Below are 26,881 nucleotides of genomic sequence, written 5' to 3' on the forward strand. Positions count from 1 at the left end.
AACTTTTAAAATACTTTTTAAAAAATAAAGTGGATTTAGCTCTGTGTCGGTTTTGGATTGGTATATACAGTATGTTTTATTTTAAATCTGTTATTCAGTAATATCTTTTGTGTGATGAAATGTTTTTGGTTAATGGGGATAGTAAAAGATTTTGTTTATATATATGTTTTGACATTTCAGATGCCCCCCAAAAAGGGAGGTGATGGAATTAAACCACCCCCAATCATTGGAAGATTTGGAACCTCCTTGAAAATTGGTATTGTTGGATTGCCAAATGTTGGGTAGGTGAATGTTGTTGGGCTTTACTCTTGTTCATCTTGTAAATATTTTGGGTCTTGTTGTAGAAATGGGAACTTATGTGGTTATTAAAACTTAAATTGCAAAAAGGCTGGGAAGCTGGAATATTAATGTTGCAAAACAAGGTTTTCATTTGGATGTATTTTATTTTTGGCTTTCTATACAGATACTGTGTTCAAACTTGAATTACTTATGTTTGTTTCCCTACACTAGAAGAAGAAGCAATGAGAGTTGAAACATCAAGTTTTAGATCATCTCTGTTTGCTTGAAACACTGTTGGGAGACACTCAGTATTGAATTTAAGTGGAATTGAAGTAGTTTAAATTTGATTTTGATGCTTGCTGGTATGTAAGGTACCTACCTAGGCTGGCTGCCAGAGGCCATTATAGTAGGATGATTTAAGAAGTAGTTCTAAAAGCCCCACTATAAAGTTGATTAATTTTTACTGGAGAAAGAGGTAACAAGTTTGAGTTTAATATTGGAAGTTGCTAGATAAAAGGGTATCTATTGTAAAGTGGCTAAATCTGAAAGTTACAGGAGTAAAACTTTGAGTTTTATAGTGTTTAAAGTTAAAACAAATCATTTATTTGCAAATAAGGCAGCGGTAGGAAATATATGTGGAGTTTATCATATAACCTGTGCACATGCAATTTGAATTTTTTTTAAGGTTTATTTATTTTTTGAGAGACAGAGCATGTGTGGGGGAGGGGCAGAGAGAGAGGGAGTCACAGATTCCAAAGCAGACTCCAGGCTCTGAGCTGTCAGCACAGAACTCCACCACGGGGCTCAAACCCATGAACCAGGATCATGACCTGAGCCAAAGTCAGATGCCCAACCGACTGAGCTACTGAGGTACCCCTGGGTGTTCAGTTTACTTTTTTCATTATTTGTCCTATTTTGTTTAATGTTTATTTTGAGAGAGAGTGTGCGTGCGAGTGGGGGAGGGGGAGAGAGAGAGGGAGAGAGAGAATCCCAAGCAGGCTCTGTGCTGGCAGCCCAGAGCCTGATGGGGGGCTGGATCTCACAAACTGGGAGATCATGACTGGAGCCGATATCAAGAGTTGACTGCTCAGCTGACTGAGCCACCCAGACACCCCTGTCCTTCTATTTTAATACCTTTTACTAATCTTAAAATATAAAATGTCTCAAAACTGATGAGGGTGGACTAATGGTAACAGATCCAGTATGGATTTAAAAAAAAATTTTTTTTTTAATGCTTATTTGTGAGAGACACACACACACACACACACACACACACACACACACACACACAGAGTATGAGGGGGGAGGGGCAGAGAGAGAAGGGCAGACAATTGGAAGCAGGCTCCAGGCTCTAAGCTCTGAGCTGTCAGCACAGAGCCTGATGCAGGGCTTGAACTCATGGACCATGAGGTCATGACTGAAGCGAAGTTGGAAACTTAACTGACTGAACCATCCAGGCGCCCCTCAGATCCAGTATGGGTTTATTAAGGTGAATGAATATATTTTGGCATGTGCTTTAGGCTTTTCGATTGGTGGCAAGTAGGACAACCATAGTTCTTTCATGTGTTCCTTGGAGCCCCTGTGCTAGAGATTTTTTAGTGAATGAAGCATGGTATGGCCAAGTAAGGCAGTTCTTAAATTCTTATAATGTAAAACATGAGCAAGTGTGGCTGTCCTAATTTCAATCTTTCCTGGAGCTGGAGAGGTTTGCATTTTGAAGGGGTTTCCTGCTGTGATATAGGCTGCTTGCAAAGTAAGACTAAATAGAGAGTGGAAATGTAAGCAAAACAAATAATTAAGCAAAGTACTGTAGGGTGTTGTCAATAAACTTGAAAGCAAGATATGATCATTATGTTGTGAGCTTTATTTCACCAGTAATACAGTTTTTAGACATTAACATATCTTATTTTAAAATCATTGCAGTCAATGCAGCTTGGCTTTAAATGGGACTACTTTATTTAAAAAAAAATTTTTTTTTTATCGTTTATTTATTTTTGAGACAGAGACAGGGGGAGGGGCAGAGAGAGAGGGAGACACAGAATCGGAAGCAGGCTCCAGGCTCTGACCCATCAGCCCAGAGCCCGACGCGGGGCTCAAACTCACGGACCGTGAGATCGTGACCTGAGCTGAAGTCGGACACTTAACCGACTGAGCCACCCAGGCGCCCCTAAATGGGACTACTTTAAACTGAGACATGTTAAGAAGTGTTTTCTATGTAAACATTTTAGTATTGGAACATAATGTAATCAATGTATATGAAAATAACCTAAAAATATTTTATTATCCAGTATAAATGTGCTATTTATGCTTTTAAATTACATACCCACATCCCACTGTTATCCTACCTCCCCTGCCCCCCAGGTTTTATTGAGGTCTGCTTTACAAATAGTGAAGTTTTCTCATTTTAATAATGTTCAGTTTGATTTTTGGCATTTGGGTTTGGGAGCACTCCTTTTTGTAGAGTGATTTTACATTATCTAACAATATCAGGGTTTTGGGTTTTTTTTGTTTTTTTTTGTAAGATTACACAAGGTCTGGCTGTCTTAAGCAAGAAAAGAGACTTATTGGAAGGATAGAATTGAAGGACAAGCTGAGCAGACCTCAGGAAGAATGGGAACCAGGGTAACGCTGATAGAGATGGGTCCCTGTGGAGCTCAGCCGTATGAACTGAACTTCTGGTATTTCTTATCTCCTGCTGCCTCTGCAGTGATTCAGATTCCTGTATAAGGAAACTGACTGGACATGTCTACCTCTGGATAGGCCTATAAGAGATAGATTGGGGAGGGGGATAGTTCTTTAAAAGCTGACCTGCTGATCAAAAGTAAGGACATTTGGTACCAAAACATCTAAAGAATGTCTTGATTTTTAGAGATCTGGACAAATAAGATTTTCTTCTTAGTATACATTAGGCTGATTACTTAGAAATGTAAAGGTAATATTTACAGCTGATAATAGCTGATTTTTATTGAACACTTACTGTATGACATTTACTATTCCGAGTGTCTTATATGCATTGTTTAAATTAATCAGCTCTTTAATACCCCTTTGCCTCTGCCTATTAGAACTTCAATTTTGGGATGCCTGGGTGGCTTAGTTGGTTAAGCGTCTGACTTCGGCTCAGGGCATGAGCTCATGGATCCTGGGTTCAAGCCCCATGTTAGGCTCTGCTGACAGCTGGAGCCTGAGGCCAGTTTTGGATTCTGTGTCTCCCTCTCTCTCTGCCCCTCCCCTGCTCGTGCTCTGTCTCTCTCTCAAATAAATAAACATTTTTAAAAAAAAGGACTTAAATTTTTTGAAGGTAAGGGTTATATTGTTCTTGTTTATTGTTATATTTCTAGCACTTAGGCTGGGTATTAGGAATTTATTAGGCATTCAGGAATTATTTGTCAATTGGTAGTTTTTTTCCCCTTGATGTAGTGTGTAGGCCTAATGATAAGGACACATGTTTTAATGGCTGCTTTTAATGAAGTAGAAAGAATACCAAACCATGATATGAAGATTTGGTTTCTAGATTTGTTTTGCCTCTCCCCCCCCCCTTTTTTTTTTAACCTCACTAAGCCTTTGTAAATTAGCTCCTCTTGGGCCAGGGTATTATTGCGGGTGCGTGTGTGTGTGTGTGTGTGTGTGTGTGTATATGTATATATATACACATATATATTATATATTGTATGTATATATTATATATATGTATATACTTTATATATAGTCTATATATATAGTTTACATATATATATGTTCTTTCTCTATATATTATATATATATATATATATATATATATATATTCCTTAGAACAGTTTTAGCTTTACAGTAGAATTGAGGGGAAGGCAGAGAGATTTCACATATACTCCCTGAACTCATACGTGTATAGCCTCTCCTATTATCAACATTCCCCACCAAAGTGGTACATTTGTTGCAATTGATGAACCTGCATTGACACATGATTATCATCCAAAGTCCACATTATACACTCTTGGCATTGTATCTTCCATGGGTTTAGACAAATGCAAAATGATATGTACCCGCTATATATTTTCACTGCCCTAAAAATGCTCTGTGCTTTGCCTATTCACCCACCCTCCCCAAACACTAATCTTTTTACTGTCTCCATAATTTTGCCTTTTCCTGAATGTCATATAGTTGGAATCTTAAAGCCTTTTCAGATTGGCTCTTTTCACTTAGTAATATGCATTGAAGTTCCCCATGTCTTTTCAGGGCTTAAATAGTTCATTTCTTTTTAGTGCTGAATAATATTCCATTTCTGGATGTACCATAGTTTATCCATTCATCAACTGAAGGATATCTTGGCTGCTTCCAAGTTTTGGCAGAAATGAATAAAACTGCTGTAGACATCCATGTACAGGTTTTTGTGTGGACATAAGTTTTCAGCTTCTTTGGGTAAATGCCAAGGAGCACAATTGCTGAATTAAATGTTTACTTTTGTAAGAAACTTGTAAGTTTCTTACTTTGTAAGAAGTGGTTGTAGCATTTTGCATTTTCAGCAGCACTGTGTGAGAGTTTCTATTGCTTTGCATCCTTACCAGTATTTGGTGTTGTCAGTGTTCTGGAGTTTGGCCTTTCTAGTAGTTGTATAGTGGTATCCATTATTAATTTAATTTGAGTTTCCTTGATGACATCTAATGTGAAGCATCGATCTTTCATATGCTTATTTGACATCTCTATGTCTTCTTGGTGAGGTATTTATTAAGGCCTTTGGTCCATTTACAAAAAATCAGGTTGCTTGTTTTCTTTTTTTTTTTTTTAATTTTGTTTAACATTTATTTATTTTTGAGAGACAGAGAGAGACAGAGCATGAGCCGGGGAGGGGCAGAGAAAGAGGAGACACAGAATCTGAAGCAGGGTGCAGGCTCTGAGCAAGCTGTCAGCACGGAGCCTGATGCGGGGCTCGAACCCACAAACTGTAAGATCATGACCTGAGCTGAAGTTGGATACTCAACTGACTGAGCCACACAGGCGCCCCGTTTGTTTTCTTATTGTGGATTTTTAAGAGTCCTTTGTATATTTTGGATAACAGTTCTTTATCCGATGTGTCTTTTGCAAATACCTTCTTCCAGTCTGTGGCTTGTCTTCTCATTTTCTTGACATGCCTTTCACAGAACAGAAGTTTTTAATTTCAATGAGGTCGAGCTTTTCTATTATTACTATTTTATTTTATGGGTCTTATCTTTGATGTATCTGAAAAGTCATTACCATACCCAGAGTCATCTAGGTTTTCTTCTTTAGGAAGTTTTGTTGTTTTGTGTTTTATGTTTAGGTCTGTGATCTATTTTGAATTAATTTTTGTGAAGGGTGTAAGGTCTGTATCCAGATTTTTTGTTTTTGTTTTCGTTTTTTGCATGTGGATGTTCAGTTGTTCCAGCCCCAGGTTTGTTGAAAAGCTTATCTTTGCTCTATTGTATTGCCTTTGTTTGAGAAACTACATTTTGGTATTCCATACTTCTTTACCGTACCATGTGGTAGCTCTTCTGGTTGCTACCACTGCGTGAGATGGGTCTGCTGAATGTTTTCTTTTGATTAACTTGGGTTATGCAGTTTTGGGTACAGAAGTGACATGTACTTCTTAGTACATCATATCATGAAGCATATGATGTTGATTTTTCACTACTGATGTTTATAGTGGGAACAATTTATAGAAGGACTAATGGAAATCCTATTGGCTAGAATTCTGTTGTAAGGAAGAGCTCCCCATTTTTCATGTGTTTGATTATAATTTGTTTTTATCAGGATTGGATTCTTAGTTTATTCTGTTGCTTATAATCTGTTACTATTTTACTTATTTTGTTGTTCAGATTGCCCATATTTGGCCATCAGGAGCCTTCCTGTTCATTCACATTCCTTTTATTCTCTATTTTTTGAGTGTTTTCTACTTTCTTTTACCACAGTATTTTCCAGGCTGTTGGTACTTTCTCTGCGCCAGCATTGGGATACACAAATTTTGGTGTAGACAGATGATTTCATCTCTTTTGTATACTTAGAAGTGGAATTTCTGCATTGTACGGTGACCTGTGTTTAGCTATTTGAGGAACTGCATAACTGTTTTCCAAAGTGACTGTGCCGTTTTACATTCCTACTAGCAGTGCATGTGCAATTTCTCCACATTCACAGCAGTACTTACTGTTTTTTTATTATGGCCAAGGCGTAAAGTGGTTTTGAATTGCATTTCCTTCATGCCTAATAATGTTGAGCCTCTTTTCAGGTGGTTATTACACATTCATTTTTTAAAGATTTTCACTGGGGAGAATTCTAGGGACAGTTTTTCTTTTAGCACTTTGAAGTTATCTTCTCCTTTTTTCTAGCTTTCCAATGAGAAAACTGTTATTCTTAATCTTAGTTTCTCTGTACATAAGGTTTTGCTTCTTCCTTTAGTTGCCTTTAAAATTTTCTCTTTGATACTGGTTTTCAGCAGTTTGATTTTCATGTGCTTTGGTGTGGTTTTACTTATGCCTCCTTTGCCTGGAGTTTGTTGAGATTTTTAGGTTTGTGAGTTTATGATTTTCATTAAGTTTGTAAAATATTTGGCCAATATTTCTTCAAATGCTCCAGCCACTCTCTGCCCCTCCTCTTGGGACTCTTATAAGTGTGTTAATCCTCTAGATAATAATACTCCACTGAAGCTCTGATTATTTTTTTTCTCCAATCTTTTTTTCCCTCTGTGCTTCATTTGATAGTTTCTGTTGCCCTGTCTTCATGTTCATTGACCTTTTTTTAGTGTCTCATCTGTTGCTAATCACTTTCAGCGTGTTTTTCAGTTTTATTTTATTTCAGATGTTGTATTTTTCATACAATAGTTCTGTGTGCAGAGTTTTCATAGCTTTCATTTCACTCTTCATTGTCTTCATATTCCCCTTTGTATCCTTCAAAAAATTCTAAAAAGATTTATAATATTTAGTAGGGTCATTCTCTGCCAATTCTATCATCTCTATCATTACTTGATTTGTTTGTATTTATTGGCTTTTATCCTGATTTTGGTCTGTATTTACTGGCTTCTTTACATACCTTGTAATTTTTATTCCAGACACTGGATTTTATGTGGAGTACTGAATTTATAGTATTTGTTTAAAGCGTGTTGGACTTTGTTCTGGCATTTAGTTATTTGTGTGTCATTTTGATTGTTTTGAGGTTTCCTATTATGTTTTCTTATGAATTCATAATAGTTTTTGTTCTTGTCCTCCTTTGGCCCTCGTACTAGGATGTGACTCTTTTGAGGACTCTACCCAGGTTCCCTTATATTACATGATCTCTCTACTGGGGCTGGTAGGACTGTGAACTATTCCATGCTCTGTGTGAGCCTGAGAATTGTTCACTCTGTTGGTTTTGAGTGCCCCCCCTGCAACCCCCAGCCTTTTGGAGACTGATTTATTCATATATAAAGCATTACATAGCCACAGTCTTGAGGATACCTTCTGTTGATCTCCAGAGCCCCCTCTCTCTGCAGCTCCTTCCTTTCTATTACACTGCCCTATAAATCCTAGCTGGTTTGGCCTCCTCATACTCTCATCTCAGTCTCTTCAACTTGGCATGACTACCAGGTCCTGTTGGTTTTCCCTCCCTGTGCTGTGACTTTGAAATCACTTTTAGGCTGTGAGTGGGGCCAGTTGTAGAGCTTAGTTCATTTGTTGTGCTCTCAGGGAACACAGTCTGTGCTACATACTGTCCTCTCTCGGAAAACTGTTACTTTATATGTTTTGTCTAGTTTTATAGCTCTTTATGGCAGCAGGGTAGTTTCGTAGTAGAAGGGAAAGCAAACTACCCAATACCATTTGAAATGAACTTAAATCTTATTGTATGCTTGTCAGCATTCTAGTGCGCCTGCTCTTTTGTGGAAATACGTGATTTGGGAATTATTTGCTTTCTCTCTCTTTTTCTTTTTTAATTTTTTAAAAATGTTTATTTTTAAGAGAGAGACAGAATGCAAGCAGGGGAGGGGCAGAGAGAGAGACACACACACAAAATCCAAAACAGGCTCCAGGCTCTGAGCTGTCAGCACAGAACCTGGCACGGGGCTTGAACCCACGAACCATGACATCATGACCTGAGCTGAAGTTGGATGCTTAACCAACTGAGCCACCACAGTGCCCCTTGTTTTCTCTTTTTATTTATTAAAAACATTTTTTTTTTAATGTTTACTTATGTTTGAGAGAGAGAGCATGAGCGGGCGAGGGGCAGAGAGAGAGGGAGACACAGAATCTGAAGCAGGCTCCAGTCTCTGAGCTGACACCACAGAGCCCGACATGGGGCTTGAACCCACAGACTGTGAAATCATGACCTGAGCCGAAGTCCGACGCTTAACCAACTGAGCCACCCAGCCCCATTTGTTTTCTCTTTTTAATGTGTTTTGAATAATCTTTTGGATGACAAGTCTGCTCTCCTTTTCACTCTTGACTGTTATTTCGGCAGTAATTACATCCCTTAACAGTACTTGATAGATGGCTTTCTTTTAAATCTTAATTTTCAGTTTTTTTTTTCAGAATTTTGGTCTCTGTTGTTGTGTTGCCATGTAATTTCAGATAGATTTTTTTTTTTTGCTCATTTATTTATTTACTATTAACTGTAGATTTTATTTGGATTTCACCAGGTTTCCCACCAATGTCCTTTTTTTCTAGTACAGATCTTTTAAAGGTCATGGAAATTTTTATTTATTTTTGAAATGAATGGATGTAGGTATTTTGTATGTCTCTCATTTCAAGTTTGATGTTTTTTCATGGTGTGAACTTAAAAAAATACATGGTAAGAAACACAATATAAAAGTTACTCTTTAAACTTTCTTAAGTGTACAGTTCAGTGGGGCTGTTTTCACATTATTAGGTAACAGATCTCTAGATCTCTTTCACCTTGCAGATCTAGAACTCCCTACCTACTGAACAACAACTTCCCATTTCCCCCCCTCCCTAGCCCTTGTCAACCACCATTCTCCTTTCTGTTTACATGATTTTGACTCCTGTAGCTATCTCATAGGTGGAGTCATACAGTATTTGCCCTTTTGTGACTGGCTTATTTCACTCAGCACTGAGCATGAGCACAGTGTCCTCAAAGTTTATCTGTGTTTTAGCATGGGACAGAATTTATCTTTTGAAGGCCAAATAGTATTCTGTTGTATGTACATACCACATTTTCTTTATCCATGCATCTGTTGATAGACATTTGGGTTGCTTCTACCTCTTTTTTTTTTTTTTTTTTTTTTTTTATTTATTTTTGGGACAGAGAGAGACAGAGCATGAATGGGGGAGGGGCAGAGAGAGAGGGAGACACAGAATCAGAAACAGGCTCCAGGCTCCGAGCCATCAGCCCAGAGCCTGACGCGGGGCTCGAACTCACGGACCGCGAGATCGTGACCTGGCTGAAGTCGGACGCTTAACCGACTGCGCCACCCAGGCGCCCCGGGTTGCTTCTACCTCTTGGCTATTGTGAATAATACTGCAATGAATATGGAAGTAGAAATATCTCTTCAAGATCCTGCTTTGAATTTTGTATGAATACCCTGAAGTCGAGTTATTGGATCATGTGATAATTCTACTTTTAGTGTTTTGAGGAACATTCTTACTGTTTTTCATAGTGGCTGCAAAACTTTATATTCTATCAATAGTGTACTAGAGTTCCTATTTCTCTACATCTGGCCTAGCACTTGTTATTTTCTGTTTTTTGATGATAACCGTCCTAATGAGTGTGAGATAATATCTTATTGTGGTTTTGATTTACATTTTTCTGATGATTAGGGATGTTAAGCATCTTTTAATATGCTTATTGGCCATTTGTTTATCTTCTTTAGAGAAATGTTTATTCAAGTCCTTTGTCCATGTATGTAACTTTTTAAGGTTACTTTTGTTGTTGTTGACTTATAGGAGTTCTTTATTCTAATATTCTGGATATTAACCCCTTATCAGACATATGATTTGCCATTATTTGTTCCCATTATATAGGTTGTCCTCACTCCCTTGATTATTTCCTTTGATGTGCAGAAGTTGTAAAATTTGATGGAATCTCATTTTTCTATTTTAATTTTTGTTTCCTGTGCTTTTGGTATCATATCTAAGATGTCATTGCCAAGTCCAATGTGATGAGGTCTTTCCCTTATGTTTTCTTCTAGGAGTATTATAGCTTTAGGTCCTACATTTAGGTCCTTAATTCATTTTGAGTTAATTTTTGTATATGGTATAAGGTAAGGCTCCAACTTCATTCTTTTGCGTGTGGCTGTCCAGTTTTCTCAACATCATTTGTTGAAGAGACAGTTTCTACCCCATTTTGTGGTCTTGGCAGCCTTGTTGATGATCATTCGACCATATATGTAAGGGTTTATTTCTGGGCTCTCTACATACTACTCCACTGGTCTCTGTGTCTATCTTTACGTTAGTTCCACATTGTTTTTACTATTGTAGCTTTACTGTAACTTTGTAATATATTTTGATAACAGAAATCATGCTATGGACTTTTGGGAATAATACCATGGAGGTGAAGTATCTTTCTCATGGCATCATATTGAGGGGTATATGATATCGACACAACTTATTACTGGTGATATTAACCTTGATCACTGGGTAAGGTGGTATCTGCCAGATTTCTTCACTGTAGAAGTATCCTTTTTTCCTTTCTATACTCCATGAAGTAGAAGCAAGTCACTAAGTCCAACCCACACTCAAGAAGAAGGGAATGAAGCTCCACCTCCAGAAGGAAGGAGTATCAAAAAATTTATGGACATTTGTTAAAACCACCCACAGTATTATTAATATGATAGGGGAAGGATATTTTGAGGCTATTCAAATATCCTGTTTCTCTTTACAGTTTCCCTGACTAAATTTTATTATTCTTCAGTGGATTTTGCCTGCCCCAGTTATTTTAGTATGGTGTTCCAATGGTGATTTTCTACTTCCTCTATTCCTTTTATGTTATTATTTGAAATCCGTAAGGAAGATTTATCTTTTTCCCCATATTTAGTTATTTATTTGATTGTTTACGTAGTTCTGTTTGGACTCACTGAAATTCGTTTTATTCTTTGAGTTGTAATCCAGTGTCCTCAGTATTTATTTTGTTACTCAAATTTTTCTGGCTTTGACCATTGGGAATTTTTTCAGGTTGCCTCCTGTGTCCTTTTGACATACCCGCATCTTTTTTTGTTTTTGTTTTCTTTTTTAACCATTTCCTCTCTGACACTGTAAGATGTTTCAGGCTATTATTATATTTTTCCTGTCCCAGCCTTGTCTCCAGGAAGCCCTGGTTCTGTAATTGGAGAATGGTATTTAGAAACTAAGATCTGGCTCTGTGTATGATTTTCGCTGCTGAGGTGTTACTGCTTGTAGACCCTGTCACCTCATAGAGTTAGAAAATACATGTGGTTATACTAACTCATGTATACAGGTATTGGTATCCATTTCTGTCAGCTGTGTTTATTTCTGTTACCTATCAGATAGATACTTTTTGACAGTTTAGTGAAAGAACATTCTACTTTCTTCCATGTTTTGGACGTGTGTTTTATAAATGGTTAATTCAGAATGCTGTGGGAATTTGCATTGGCATCCTGACTTCCTAATACATATTGTAATTTTGCATAAGATTTTAGATAAAACAACTTTTCAGTCAGATTTACTTTATTACAGTAATATATGTAATTTCACAAATATTTAAGTCCTAAATGGAGGGGGCACTCATTAAGTCTAGACTCTTTTTTTTCTTTTTAATGCTGTCATTGCTGAAATAATATTTATGTAAGCCCGTTCTTTTATAAGAGAGAGTCTTAACAATTTTGAATCTTTCTTCTATTTTGAAGCTTTAATAATAACCTTAAGGGATCTAAATGTGTGTGTGTGTGTGTGTGTGTGTGTGTGTGTGTGTGTAAAATCCTCATTTCACAAAAGACTTATGGGCTTTAACATGCTAGATGAGGGCAAAGCTTTTAAATTCTTTGCTTTTACAAGGCTTTCTTTTAATAGATTTGAATGGATCAAAATGTCTTAACTTGTCACTGAAGCCTCTAGTAATAATCCTTAGAAAAATTTCCTTTTTCTAGTTCCTTATTTTTACTTTTTTGTATTTATAAAACTCTTAGAAGGTACAAATGACCTTTTATGAAATTTAAAATCGATGGCTGAGTTGAGACATTTTGTGTAAATGGGGATTTGTCTTCCAAGTTTAGTTTGACTGTATATAAGAATTTTTTCAGCCTAAGAGATAATGGGACTTTCTTTTGCTATGTTTTTCTGTATGTTTTAAGGGATAATTTTTTTGTCTAAGTATAAAACATTTTTGTTAAGGTGGGCAGTCAAAAATACTATCTTTTTGTTTTTTAAGTTTATTTATTTTGAGAGAGTGAGTATGCACGAGTAGGGGAAGGGGAGAGAGAGAGAGAATCACATGTGGGGATTGAACTCATTAACTGTGAGATCGGGACCTGAGTCAAAGCTGGACACTTAACTGATTGAGCCATCCAGGTGTCCTCAAAATACTATCTTAATGATAGCCATAAATTTGAAAATAACTCCATAAATCCTCTGGCCTTTTTATATTGTAATTACGATGACTGTGGTAATACTATAATTTTTAAACTATAATATAAAAAAATACAATTGTGCCCCCCACAAAAGGCACAAGTGTTCTGTAAGTGTTTGTATTAATTAATATATTTACATTTTACTTTAAGTGTTTCTACTGTAACATTATTTTATAATATTTTCATTGTAGGAATAAAATGTTCTAGTTAAATTTTAGATAAATAGGACTGATGGGTGATTCTGGCAACCAGTTTATTTTTTTGTGGGGAGAGGAATAAGCTAAAGGGAGTGGATCAGTTTATGTCACCATTTAGTTCAGCACATTTTATAGTTTTCCCTGTTGGGAGAAATATACTGAGATATTTCTGAAATATCTCAGAAAACTGGTCATGTTCTTCGGGTCCTCCAGGTCTCCTTTGAAGGAAAGTACCAGCTTGACAATAACGACATAATCTGTAACTATTTCCTCAATTCTTCCAGTTAAAAAAAAAATTATGTATAATGGTAATTTTCATTTTAAATCCTTATCTGAATGCTATAGTCCTGGAAATTTCTGGAGCAAGAAAATTTACTGTAGTGAATTCTCTGCTATCCATATTATTGATGGAATTGGAAAATAGTACAGACTAGATCAATTTTACTCTATGATTTTTGACTCTATGATTATCATATTTTAGAAATGTAGTTGATGTTAATAGGAGTTGACATTCTCTGAGCATGCATTACCTGATAAGAATCTGATAATTAGAGCATTAGCAACAGTTTATTTATTATGAATGGGTTTTTTCTTGATTTGTTGTACCTTGAAAAAATTCACATTTTGGTTTTTCATAATTCACAATTCATAACTCTAGACTTGACAGTAATCTTTATGACTAACAATTAGGAGCTCCAGCTTCCCATTTCCTATTAGACAATTAGCATCTGTTTCCCAATTCAGAATGCTTGGGAAGTGACCTAGCTAGATGCACACCTCTCTTTATGCTAGAGAAGATTATATTAGATACAGGCAAAGTGATACTGGTACTACCAAATACTTTAGGAATAAAATAGTTTTTATAATATGTGAAACTAGCTATCACTTATAACAAAGATTCTTTGGGAAAATGCTTTTCAAGTTTCAGATAGACTGAGATAGGAACATCATCTATAAATCATGAGTTTTACTGTTGTAGATTTCATTCTTTTCTGTTAGTAAAAAAATTCATTTATAAGCAAATTTCATTCATTTTTCTTATTCTCCACCTTCTTTTTCCTGATTGGTTTTATAATTATCATGGATCTTATTGAGCACTGAAATGAGAATGAGATAAATTTTTCTCAGTGTTAGCCCAAGAATTGATTGAAATTGTTTTTGTTTCTTTTAGGAAATCCACCTTCTTCAATGTATTAACCAATAGTCAGGCTTCAGCAGAAAACTTCCCATTCTGCACTATTGATCCTAATGAGAGCAGAGTACCTGTGCCAGATGAAAGGTTTGACTTTCTTTGCCAGTACCACAAACCAGCAAGGTAAGAAAATCTTTATGCTATTATTTATTTGGTGGCCCTATATAGATGCAGTAAATGTGTGTAAATGATGTATTTAAAATCATATACGGGGCGCCTGGCTGGCTTGGTTGCTGGAACATGCATCTCCTCATCTCCGGGTTGTGAGTTCGAGCCACAAGTGTGGTGTATAGTTTACTTTAAAATAAATAAGTAAGTAAGTAAATAAATAAAATCATTTAGAAGTTTTTTTTCTCCAGAATTTATGGTTGTATTATGGGTGATTATAAAAATAATGTAGGGCATAGAGAAAGGTGAGGAAGGATACATCTGGCAGTTAACATTGCAGTTACTTTTTTTCTGAGGAGTATGAAGTAGAGGGAGTAAGCAGCCTGTATAATATTCCATTCATGTGGGGCGCCTGGGTGGCTCAGTCGGTTAAGCGTCCGACTTCGGCTCAGGTCATGATCTCACGGTCCATGAGTTTGAGCCCCGCATCGGGCTCTGTGCTGACAGCTCAGAGCCTGGAGCCTGCTTCAGATTCTGTGTCTCCCTCTCTCTCTGACCCTCTCCCATTCATGCTCTGTCTCTCTCTGTCTCAAAAATAAACAAACACTAAAAAAAAAAATTAAAAAAAATTCCATTCATGTAAAATTATATGTGTGCATGTATATTCATAGGAAAATATATGAAGCTGTTTGATGGTTATCTTTGGGTAGTGGAATTTTTAGGCGCTTTTTACTTTTTCATATTCTGTATCATTTGAGGTTTTTGTAACAATTTAGTTTCTCACTATTTTAGATGTGGTGATAAATCCTAAGTTTCTGTCTCTATTCCTGAATTTGCCTTCTTGATACTGGCACCTGCATGACTAAATAAGCGCCTCAGACTTGACATGTCCAAAATGGACCTCTTGATTTTCATCCTGCCTGTGCCAAGTTTGTTCTTTAAGACTTTCATATTTCAGTAAATAGCACTATTATTTTCCCAGTTGCTTAAGTCAAAGTCCAAGATTTATCTTTGATACCTCTTTCATCATCTCTAGATCTAGTCTATAAGCAATTCTTATGAGTACTAATCACAAAATATATACCCCATTTATTTAGTTTTTCTACTTTCATCCATTTGTTTGAGTATCCATTTTTTTTTATGAATTAAGAATTATAATGATTGCCATATGATTTTATAATTCTATCCATTTGTTTATCATTTATTGGCATTCTTCTGTAAGGAAGAGCTTTCTTGTCTGCATTTACTCACTCATGTATTCATTCATGTGTTACTCAGTTGGTTACAATGTCACAGTCATTGGGCATAGTTCAAATTACATTCCTGAAATTGGCTCCTCAAAGTGACTTCTGTTTTCTTTTTAAATGTGTGTGTGTGTGTGTGTGTGTGTGTGTGTGTGTGTGTTTTAGGTTTGTTTATTTATTTTGAGAGAGAGAGAACTCTTGTGCCTGTGTGAGGGGGTGGGGGGGGTGGGAGAGCGAGAGAGAGCCCAATATGGGGCTTGAACTCATGAACTGTGAAGTATGACCTGAGCCGAAACCAAGAGTTGGATGTTTAACCAACTGAACCACCCAAGAGCCCCTGTTTTCTCTTTAAAACCTTTTTATTTTTAAAAGATTGCAAATTATACAAAAGAGGCAAAATTACTCATAGAATGCTTATGTGCCCTTCTCCCAAGTTTCTTTGAACCTTTGAGAGTGAGTTGCAGACATGATGCCACATTGCACTTCCATTCTTCCATTTGTATTTACTAAATACAGACCATTCTCTTACATTCCCACAGTAAATCACCAATCAGGGCATTAACATTGATACAGTATTACCATCTGATTCATAGATTCCGTTTAGATTTCTCCAGTTGTCCCATTGATGTGCCTATTTGTTCAATTCCTTTGTATCTAGCCAGTCTTTTGACCCCTCTGGCTTGTTGACTGATTTGGAGCTGCTGATTTGGTCCCTGGCTACTGCTAGATTGCTCTCCTGCCAAGATGCCTTGTACAGGCCCCGGTTGCTATTGTGCTGCCTTTTCTCCCCATTCTGACTCTTTAGATGTTGGCCCTTGTCACTGCTAGACTGTGTGGTCATGTGACATTGCTGAAATTCTTCAGAGACCTGAAGAGAAAAACAATAGCAATAAAGCTCTTAGACTTCAAATTTGTTGAAATTTTAGGCAGTGAGGGAATTAACTTCTCAAAATTTCCTTTTTCTTTTGTCAGTGAACATTGATTAAATGCCTTAATGGAAATAAAAAGATTGAATGGGGGTGTGTGCCTGGGTGGCTTAGTCGGTTAGGCTGCTGACTTGGGCTCAGGTTTTCTCATGGTTTGTGAGTTCGAGCCCCGTGTCGGGCTCTGTGCTGATGGTTCAGAGCCTGGAGCCTGCTTCAGATTCTGTGTCTCCCTCTCTGTCTGCCCCTCCCCCGATCGCACTCTGTCTTTCTCTATCAAAAACAAGTAAACATTAAAAAAATTAAAAAATAAAGTTATATGTGGATATTTGCACGGGGTTGGCACCCCTCGCCCCTGTTTTGCTCAAGGGTCAACTTAATCTCCATATTTACATGACTGACTGACTGGTTTTCATAACTTGGTTTCTAACTTGTTTTAATTGTACCTTATTTTGAGCAAAGCAAAAGTTATTTCGTATATACCTCTATTTGTGTTGCTGTTGTTAACAACCAGGTTATTACTGTGCTGATAACTGGTTCACATCATTACATACATTTTTTATTTATATAACCTATGTGATGATTTTTTTTAAGTTATTTATTTTGAGGAGGGGGGAGGGGCAGAGAGAGAGGGAGAAGAGAATCTTAAGCAGTCTCCCTGTTGCCAGCACAGAGCCTGACACAGGGCTTGATCCCATGAATGAAATCATGACCGTAGCCGAGATTAAGAGCTGGTTGCTTCACTGACTGGGGCGCCCCAGCCTACATGATGATTAAATGCAAATCCAGATATCCTGTGTTTGAATCCTATTTTTGTTACCACTAGCTGAGTGATCCCCTATATGTAAATAGGTTTCTTAACTCCTCTCAGGCCCAATTTCCTCATCTTTAAAGTAGGTTTAATAAGTAGCACTTACCTAGTGGAGTTGTTTTGAACTTTGAGTGATTCATGTAAAGCAGTTAGTCCAGTGCCAGTCACAAGTTATGTTGGCTCATTCTGTGGCGATTACCTTCCCTTGTTTCAGTGTACTCTTTAACTGTTCTCCACTGCTTTTGTGTCTTTACGCATGGGCCAACAGAACAGTATAGTAAAATTAATGGTATGAGGGTTTTTTTTAATGTTTACTTAATTTTGAGAGAGAAAGAGAGCATGTGCACATATGAATGTGCACGAGTGAGGGAAGGGCGGGCAGAGAGAGAGAGAGGGCGAGAGAACCTGAAGCAGGCTCTGTCCGCACTGATAGCAGAGCTCGAACTCACAAACTGTGAGATCATTACCTTAGCTGAAGTCGGATGCTTAACTGACTGAACCACCCAGGAACCCTGAGTTTTTTGTTTTTTGTTTTAAAAGTTTATTTATTTTGAGATAGAGAGCGAGTGAGCAGATGAGGGACAGAGAGAGACAGAGGGGAAGAGAGAGAGCCCCAAACAGGTTCGATTCCACACTGACAGAGTGGAGCTGGACGTGGGGCTTGATCTCACGAAAACAATTTCTTAGTATTGTTTTATAATAAAACCATCTTTTGTTTTTTAGCAAAATTCCTGCCTTTCTAAATGTGGTGGATATTGCTGGACTTGTGAAAGGAGCTCACAATGGGCAAGGCCTGGGAAATGCCTTTTTATCTCATATCAGTGCCTGTGATGGAATCTTTCATCTAACACGTAAGTACAGTTGTTTATTTAATTCATTCATTTCATTAATAATCAGTTGTATTTCCATTATTGCTCAAATGAAATTAGGAATGACTTACTAATAGAAGATTTGCCTAGCTTCACAAGATGAATCATGGATTGGTCTGCTAATTGTGACTTTAGTGTTATTTACTGTCATTTCCATATAAGAAGGCGTATTCCAAAGCAAGTATATGCTGTATTGATACTTCAGTTGAATTTCATCCCTTATTCTGGATTAGATCCACTGGGAAGTGTTTCTATGTGGAAGTAATTTTGTTGATTATAAAGCATTTTGACATTTTCTTAACTTGTGGAACTTTTCTGCATTCTTGGTTTTCTATGTGTTGAGAGGGCAGGATTGATACAGGAGAGGATTCCATTATTTCAGAGGTTATTTATTAGAGATCACAGGGTTAAGGAGAAACTATAGACCAGCTATTCCTTAATGGGGGGGGGGGGATATACAGCAAAGGGAACAACCTGTTAGAACTAGGTGTTAATGTTCTTTTGACTACAAAAGTGAGCCAAGAATATAGTAATTCTCTGATAGAAGGTTTAGGTTGGGCTTCGGTTAAGGTTCACGTCAAGACTGCACTGCAGGATATTATAATGGTGCACTGCACCATTATAATATGGTGTTGTAATGAACAAATCCGTGCAAATGAAGGAAACTCAGGTTAGAGGTACAGGCCAGTTGTGGTCTGATTTAGTGCTTTTGTTTGTTTCTGGTCCAAGACTAGATAACTATAGCAATTATAAATGAGCATTTAGAAAATTTGATAGCCATTTGACTGAGAAATTTGTCATTTGAATCTAATAAGTTGTATTAGCATTTATGCTAATTAGTATTATAAAGTACTAATACTAATTTATAAAATAATAAAATAGTAATACTAAATACTAAAATAAATTGTATTAGTATTTACACTAATTAGTATTAATTGTCTAGTATTTTTGTAGGTTTTTTAAAAAATTCATTTGCCTAGTAGTTCATTTTTATTGTATTTTACAAAAGTCCACCTCAGATAGTTTGAGAAGCACTGATTTAATTGGGTGGAGGTATATAGACACCTTCTGGAAGGGTTTGAGGTGCAGGTGAAGACTAGGGTTATGGTTGGGGTTGCTTGGGTGGGAGGGTGGAATTCAATAATGTAGAGTAGTGTTGCTTAAAGCCTTACATTGACAAGAGCCTTTGTTTTCCCGACACTTTGACTTTTTACTGGTTCTGGTGACTGATGTGAGAGTTTCTTTTTTTTTTTTTTTTTTTTTTTTTAATTTTTTTTCCAACGTTTTTTATTTATTTTTGGGACAGAGAGAGACAGAGCATGATCGGGGGAGGGGTAGAGAGAGAGGGAGACACAGAATCGGAAACAGGCTCCAGGCTCCGAGCCATCAGCCCAGAGCCTGACACGGGGCTTGAACTCACGGACCGCGAGATCGTGACCTGGCTGAAGTCGGACGCTCAACCGACTGCGCCACCCAGGCGCCCCGATGTGAGAGTTTCAAAGAGATTTGGAATCAAGTGTGACTCCTAGGTTTTTGGACTGGGCCAGTTGAATGAATCTTGATGCCATTCACTGAAATGTTAAATGTAGAAGGACCAAGAAGTCTTGGGAGAGAGTTGATGAGGTCAGTTTGGGACAGTTTCTTTGCATTTTTGAGCCTAGGACATACAGATAGAAGATATCTTTAAGAAAGTAGGATTGATAGGGCAGGTGTGACAGGAAGATGGGGGTAAGAGAACTGAAGTTTTGGGTGTGAGAGGGATTGGACTGATGGATGGAATAGAGCTTGACATGAGGTAGCAGGGAACATAGGAGAGGACTGAAAAATGGAAGGGTCATGGATCTGATTACCTGAGGAGGTTCAAGAACAGATATGTTGGGTATAATGGGGTGTGTGCTTAGAAAGGGATATTTGGGGACACATGGGTGGCTCAGTCGGTTAAGTATTTGACTTCAGCTCAGCTCATGATCTTGCGGTTTGTGAGTTCGAGCCTCGTGTTGGGTTCTGCTGACAGCCTGGAGCCTACTTTGGATTCTATGCCTCTCTTTCTCTCTCTGCCCTTCCCCCACCCATGCTCTGCATCTCTCTCTTAAAAATAAATAAACATTAAAAAAAAAGGAAAGGGATATTTGACTTAAAATTTTCTGAAGTGGAGCAGTTCAGGGTGATGGTAAGATCCTGATAATGGCCTAAAACCATCAGTAAATGTAATCAAGTCTTTGGTTTGTTATCTGTTGTATAACATTCATCTGTTTTTCTAACCCTTAGGGAAAATGAATTTGGTTAGGAGCATATATACTTTATTGCATTTCATTCAGGCTAAAACTATTATAAAGAAAAAAAAAGTCTGTTTAAACTAGATACCCTGGTTTCTTATAGTAATTTGATTTCAGAGGTATTAACTTGTAAAAATATGCATCTTAAAATTGATGATATACGGTATATATTATTGTATAGTGCATAGAACCTAGGATGATAGTTGTATAACCAGAATTTTCAAAACATCTTCATGGAATTACAATCAATAAAAAAGACTTGTAGAGATTAAATAGATACAATGATTACCTTGAAGCTGTGAAAATTGGGAATTCTTTAATTCTAAATTATAATATATTTTTGTCTTTAACAATCAGATTATGGAATGAGTGTGAAAAAAGATTTTATCTTTCATATTACTCATTATTTAAAGATTATTTTCTTCAAATATCTTAAAGTCACCAGAAATGCAGTTGACTTGTTTATTTATTAAATAGTAAATGCTTTGTGTTCTGGGTGCTGGAAATAGATAGTGGGTGGCAGAATCTAACATTCTCTGATTTTATGAAGCTTCTAGTCTGGTAGTGGAAATAAACACTGAATCATTATATTAATAAGTGTGTAATCACATTGTTGGATTTGTACTTTTTTTTTTTTTTTATACCTCACTGGGGAATTACTTACTTATTTGCTTATTACCATGTTTGAAACTTGTTTGAATTCTTAAGTTCATCATTTCTTATTTTGGTGAAAAAAATCAGTTTTCTGTGTTTATATTTTTTAGTTTTTCTGTTTTTGTTTTAGATAGTTGAATTAAAGCTACCAAGGAAGGGGATGGGACATCTGGCTGGCTCCGTTGGCACAGCATGCGACTTTTGATCTCAGGGTCATGAGTTTGAGTCCCACATTGGGTGTGGAGATGGTTTTAAAAAAAACTACTAAGGGGCGCCTGGGTGGCTCAGTCGGTTGAGCGTCCGACTTCGGCTCAGGTCATGATCTCACAGTCTGTGAGTTCGACCCCCACATCGGGCTCTGTGCTGACGGCTCAGAGCCTGGAGCCTGTTTCGGATTCTGTGTCTCCCTCTCTCTCTGCCCCTTCCCCGCTCATGCTCTGTCTCTCTCTGTCTCAAAAATAAATAAAAAACATTAAGAAAAAAAAAAAAAAAAAAAAACTACTAAGGAAAGGGACAGCATCGTGATGATATCTATTAGTGTCTAGGGCACTTTTAAGCTTTCCATTAGAACATGTGAAAGTTAGGAGAGAGAAAAAATTATGAGTGGGAAATTTTGGTTTATTTATTAATTTATTAATGCTATGCTTCTCTCCATTAATTTAATTTTAAAAAATTAAACTTCTCTCACCTTGTTTACTTCCCTTGGTTATTAGGCATTTGTAAATACCTACATTGCCTCAAAAATGTATTCTTGTTTTAAATATAAATACTTTGACAGGTTTTCTTTGGCTTTAAATCATTAGCTCACTCTATCTTATTAATTTGACATATTAAAATTTTTTTATGTTGTTTATTTTATTTTGAGAGAGAGAGAGAGAGAGAGAGAGAGAGAGCAAGCACAAGCTGGGGAGGGACAGAGAGAAGGAGAGAGAGAATTCCAAGCAGGTTCTGCACTATTAGTGCAGAGCCTGATGTGAGGCTGGAACTCACGAACGCTGAGATCATCATTTAGCTGAGATCAAGAGTCAGATGCTTAACCACCTGAGCCACCCACGTGCCCCTCATTTGACACATTATTTATGGAACACCTCTTTCAAGTGTGCTAGATGCTGAAGGATGTGATAGTGGGTAAGAACAGGTAAGACTCTTACCCTCAGAGAACTTACAATACATGGAGGAGACAGACATTGAACAAATGGTCATATAAACACTAGATGCTATTCTCTGTGCACAAAGAGGAGAGACAGTAGTGTGCATGTGAGTGTGTAGTGTTGCCTTGAGGAAGTGATGGTTATGCTGACAGGTAAAGACTGAGTGGGAACAAATATATTAGGGGAAGGAGGAGGAGAAGGAGAGACTGATTATTTAGAGTAAATGGCTCTAAAGAAAGAACTGTCAGTGTAGGTAAGATGAATGGTGAGGAATAGGAGGGATGGAAGAGAGCCAGGGAGGTAATTGGGGATCACCATGTCCACCATATTAAGGTTTAATGGCTTGAATATGAAGAGTTTTTTTTTTAATGTTTATTTTTGAGACAGAGAGAGAGACAGAATGTGAGTGGGTGAGGGGCACAGAGAGAGGGAGACACAGAATCTGAAGCAGGCTCCAGACCCTGAGCTGTCAGCACTGAGCCCAATGCAGGTTCCAACCCAGGATCTTTGAGATCATGACCTGAGTCGAAGTCAGACACTTAACGGACTGAGCCACCCAGGCTCCCCTGAATAGTTTTAAATAGAGAGTTGGGGTAGGAATGCAGATTAAATTGTTCCAGGGGCTTACTTTGCAGTTATTCAGTTGAGTTATATTTTTAATGTTTTTTTTTTTTTTTTTTTTTTTTTTAATTTTTTTTTCAACGTTTATTTTATTTTTGGGACAGAGAGAGACAGAGCATGAACGGGGGAGGGACAGAGAGAGAGGGAGACACAGAATCGGAAACAGGCTCCAGGCTCCGAGCCATCAGCCCAGAGCCCGACGTGGGGCTTGAACTCACGGACCGTGAGATCGTGACCTGGCTGAAGTCGGACGCTTAACCGACTGCGCCACCCAGGCGCCCCTATTTTTAATGTTTTAAGAAATCAAAATGGAGTTACACCAAGAATTTGAAATTTCATTCTGTCATAAAAAGATTATTTTCAAGATGCTCATAATGATTTCCATAGATGTCTGGGCATGAAAAACATAGAATACTTCTTTTGTAAAAGGATCTATACACATTACTAAATTTGCTTACCTCTTAAATAGTGTTTTCTCCTTGTGAGGTTTGTTGCCTAATGTGTAGGTATTTCAGATCCCTTCTCCATTAATCATTAGAGTTGTCTTTAAAATTTTATTTTCAGGGGGTTTCTTGTTTGTAAAGTATTCTAATAAGGTAATGAGAGATACTAGAAATAATGAAAGATTATCTTGTTCATATGTACGCAGATATGGAGATAGACTTACCTTTTAAAGTGTGTTTTTAAAGTGACTGAATACTAACTCATAGCTATGGATTCAGCTACATAAATAAGAATTTAATGTTTCAGCAACAAGGGTTGCTGAAGTGAAAGTCTTTTTTTTTTTTTTTTCTGTTTATTTATTTTTGAAAGCATGAGAAAGGGAGGGTCAGAGAGAGATGGAGACAGAGTTTCCATCTGAGCTGTCAGCACAGAGCCTGGTGCGGGGCTTGAACTCATGAGCCATGAGATCTTGACCTGAGCCAAAGTTGGACACTTAATCGACTGAGCCACCCAGGCACCCAGTGAGAGTGAGTCTTAATGGGACACATAAAAATAAAAAAATTGCCAGACTTTGTATAATGGGAACTATTAAAGCTAATCTTTTTATTCTGGTGAATGTTATAAACAAAGTTTTGTGGGAAGTATTTTTAATAGTACCAATGAGTCTTTTCTTATTAAAATTAATTTGAAAACAGAATCAGTTTTATTGCAGGGTGACTTTTTTTTCTTGCTCTATTTTAAATGCTTAGAAAACTTTTGCAAAAGAACATTAATTGAAGAATGATCTAATAATGTGTTCATTATGTGAAACTTCTTAGGTAGGTTATTGAAGATACTCCTTTAGTGTGTTAAGCCAGTTTGTAGCAAACGTAGACTAATTTTGTATGGGAGGTAGATATAATAATTTTTTTTTCTGCACATAGTAACATGGATTTATCTCAAAATAATTATGCTAAGTAGAAGCCAGTCCAAAAAGAGAGCATAAACTATATGATTCCATTTACATAAGATTTTAGAAAATACAAACTAATGTATCAGAAGGCAAATCAGTGGTTGCCTGGGGTCAAGGGGATGGGGTGGGGTAAGGGGGAGGGATTACTAAGGGGCATGAAGAAACTTTTGGGGTGATGGATATGTTCATAATCTTGTGATGGTATCACAGGTATATACATACTGTATACCAAATTTTACACTTTATGCACAGTTCACTAAATGTTAATTTTTTACTTCATAAAAGTAAGAAAAAGAAAAAAAAAAGGAAAAGGATGTGGAAATTAAAAAAACACACACACACAATCTTTTATGTCACTTTTCCTTCTAGGGGAGTTTTGATTAGACTCTTTTACCTGATTGTATCAGTAGTATAAGCATTGAAGATGTCATATTTCTAGATAATAATTAGCAGATTGGTACACTATTTGTATTGATTTACAAATCAGAAGTCAACCTGACATTTTATGAGTCTGGGGATTTGTGGAGAAGAAACTTGGATTTTGGTGCAATTAAAGTGAAATTATCTGTCTCTTTCATACATCAATCTGATAAGTACAGATTCTTTTCAACTAGACAATTCCTTAAAAATTCCAAAATATTACTTATTGGCAACTTTGTTAGTAAGTTTGTTGGGCAACACTTGTTTTTTTAAGTTTATTTATTTTGAGAGAGAGAGAGAACCAGCAGGGCAGGGTCAGAGAGACAGGGAGAGAGAGAATCCCAAGCATGCTCTGCACTGACAGTGCAGAGCCTGACGTGGGGCTCAAACTCACAAACCGGAAGATCATAACCTCAGCTGAAATCAAGAGTTGGACGCTTAACCGACTGAGCCACCCAGGTGCCCCTGGGCAAAACCTTTTAAAAAAATTTCATTTGTAAAGTTCAGGATTTGTGTGTATTTTAGTTTTTAAATTACCATATCGTAAAATTGACTTGTTTTGGCATACAGGTCTTTGAATTTCAGCATATGTATAGATTTGTGTAACCACTGGCACACAGGGTGCAGAACACTTCACCTCAAAAATCCTCTTAGGCTATCCCTTTATAGTCACACTCTTGTCACCATGAAACATGATAGCTGTTGATCTGTTCTTCATCACTTGAGTTTTGTCTTTTTGAGAATGTTATATCAGTGAAAGAATAGGAATGTGCAGTGTTTTCATTTTGGAAAGATGTTTAAGGATGAAAACTAATGGTGTTATTAGCATATCCTCTGGGCCCATCCATCAGACACGTTTCTGGAACCTAGGAGGGGCTGAAGTTATTCCAGAGGGCATTGGTTTTCAGTATTTTTTGTTCTTTACTTTTTCAGTTTTCTTTGATCTCATTCTTCTGTTCTTTTATGGATCTTTTAAGTGTTTTTAAACAACACAGTGTTTCTTTCACTCTTGGTGTTTTGGGAAATACTACTCTTTTTTCTTTCAAAGCTTGCTTTTTAAAACTTCATAATAAAATTGTTAAAATTTTAAAATTTAAGTCTTGAACTAACAGGTAGAACTGCCTATCTCTAAAACATAAAAGTGCCTGGAAATACAGAATGTTATGAAAATGGTAAGAATACTGTATTTGTCAGACTTTTCTACCAAAGAGCTCTCACAGCAAAGGATGAAGAACTTGAGGGCCTTTGGTACACAGTGCAGCCCCAGACACTTGACTTCAGGGAAAAGTTTTGGCATCTCATGGTTTACTTTCCTCTGTACTTCCAGCAGTATGCAGTCCCCAACTTGAGAAGCAGGATTGTAGGTTGATATAAACACCCTAGACCTATCAAAAGACCTATCTGACCAAACAACTAGGTCCAGCTTATAATAATAATGACTATCTTTATAGCATTTTGTTTCTTTAGTGCTTTTTAAATTGTGAAGTCTTGATCATCAAGCAACCCAGTGAGATGTGTATTCGTTATTGTCATCCTCATTTTCAAATGAGAAAACCAAAGCTTAGATAGGTAAAATGATTTGCCCAAGTCACATAACTGAAAGGTGTCAGTCCCTGTGATTAAACCAACTTTGTATGGCATCAGTCCTTCCTCTCCCACTCTGTCATGACCCATATCATTAACTGTAACTCTGTGTTGTCAAATGTCTGGAAGAAATAGATGTTTGAGTGAAAACTTTGACAGTGTATGGAAAAGGTACCTCATTTTCTGAGGACTAAAGGTAGCTGTGTGTGTGTGTGTGTGTGTGTGTGTGTGTGTGTGTGTGTGTGTGTGTAAATTCTTAATTCCGGTATGTTTTCATACAGTGTTATATTAGTTTCAGATGTACAATACAGTGATTCAGCAATTCCATACATCACCCAGTGCTCATCACAAGTGTCATCCTTAATCTCCTTTACTTATTTCACCCATCCCCCGCACCTTTCCTCTGGTAGCCATCAGTTCTTTATCGTTAAGAGTCTGTTTCTTGCTTTTTCTCTTTTGCTTTCCTTTGTTCATTTGTTTCTTAAATTCCACATCTGAGTGAAATCATATGGTATTTCTTTTTCTCTCACTGACTTATTTCACTTAGTATTATGCTCTTTAGCTCCGTGTTGTTGCAAAAGGCAAGATTTTGTTCTTTTTTATGGCTGAATAATAATCCATTGTAAAGGTAGCTTTTACTCTTGAAGCCTGTGCCAGAGC

At 37.0% G+C, this 26,881-nt stretch overlaps 1 protein-coding gene across 1 annotated transcript in view; it reads left to right on the forward strand.

Annotated features, from left to right (window-relative positions):
* OLA1 (Obg like ATPase 1) overlaps positions 1-26,881 on the forward strand; it is a 171,569-nt gene that overhangs the window by 1,302 nt on the left and 143,386 nt on the right. The window contains exons 2-4 of the mRNA XM_019459948.2: positions 181-281; positions 14,144-14,287; positions 17,974-18,101. Coding sequence (XP_019315493.1) covers positions 181-281; positions 14,144-14,287; positions 17,974-18,101 — 373 coding nt within the window. The remainder of the gene's footprint in view (positions 1-180; positions 282-14,143; positions 14,288-17,973; positions 18,102-26,881) is intronic.

The sequence above is a fragment of the Panthera pardus genome, unplaced genomic scaffold (assembly GCF_024362965.1).
Source record: "Panthera pardus isolate Hobbes unplaced genomic scaffold, ASM2436296v1 HiC_scaffold_10, whole genome shotgun sequence".
Taxonomy (NCBI): domain Eukaryota; kingdom Metazoa; phylum Chordata; class Mammalia; order Carnivora; family Felidae; genus Panthera; species Panthera pardus.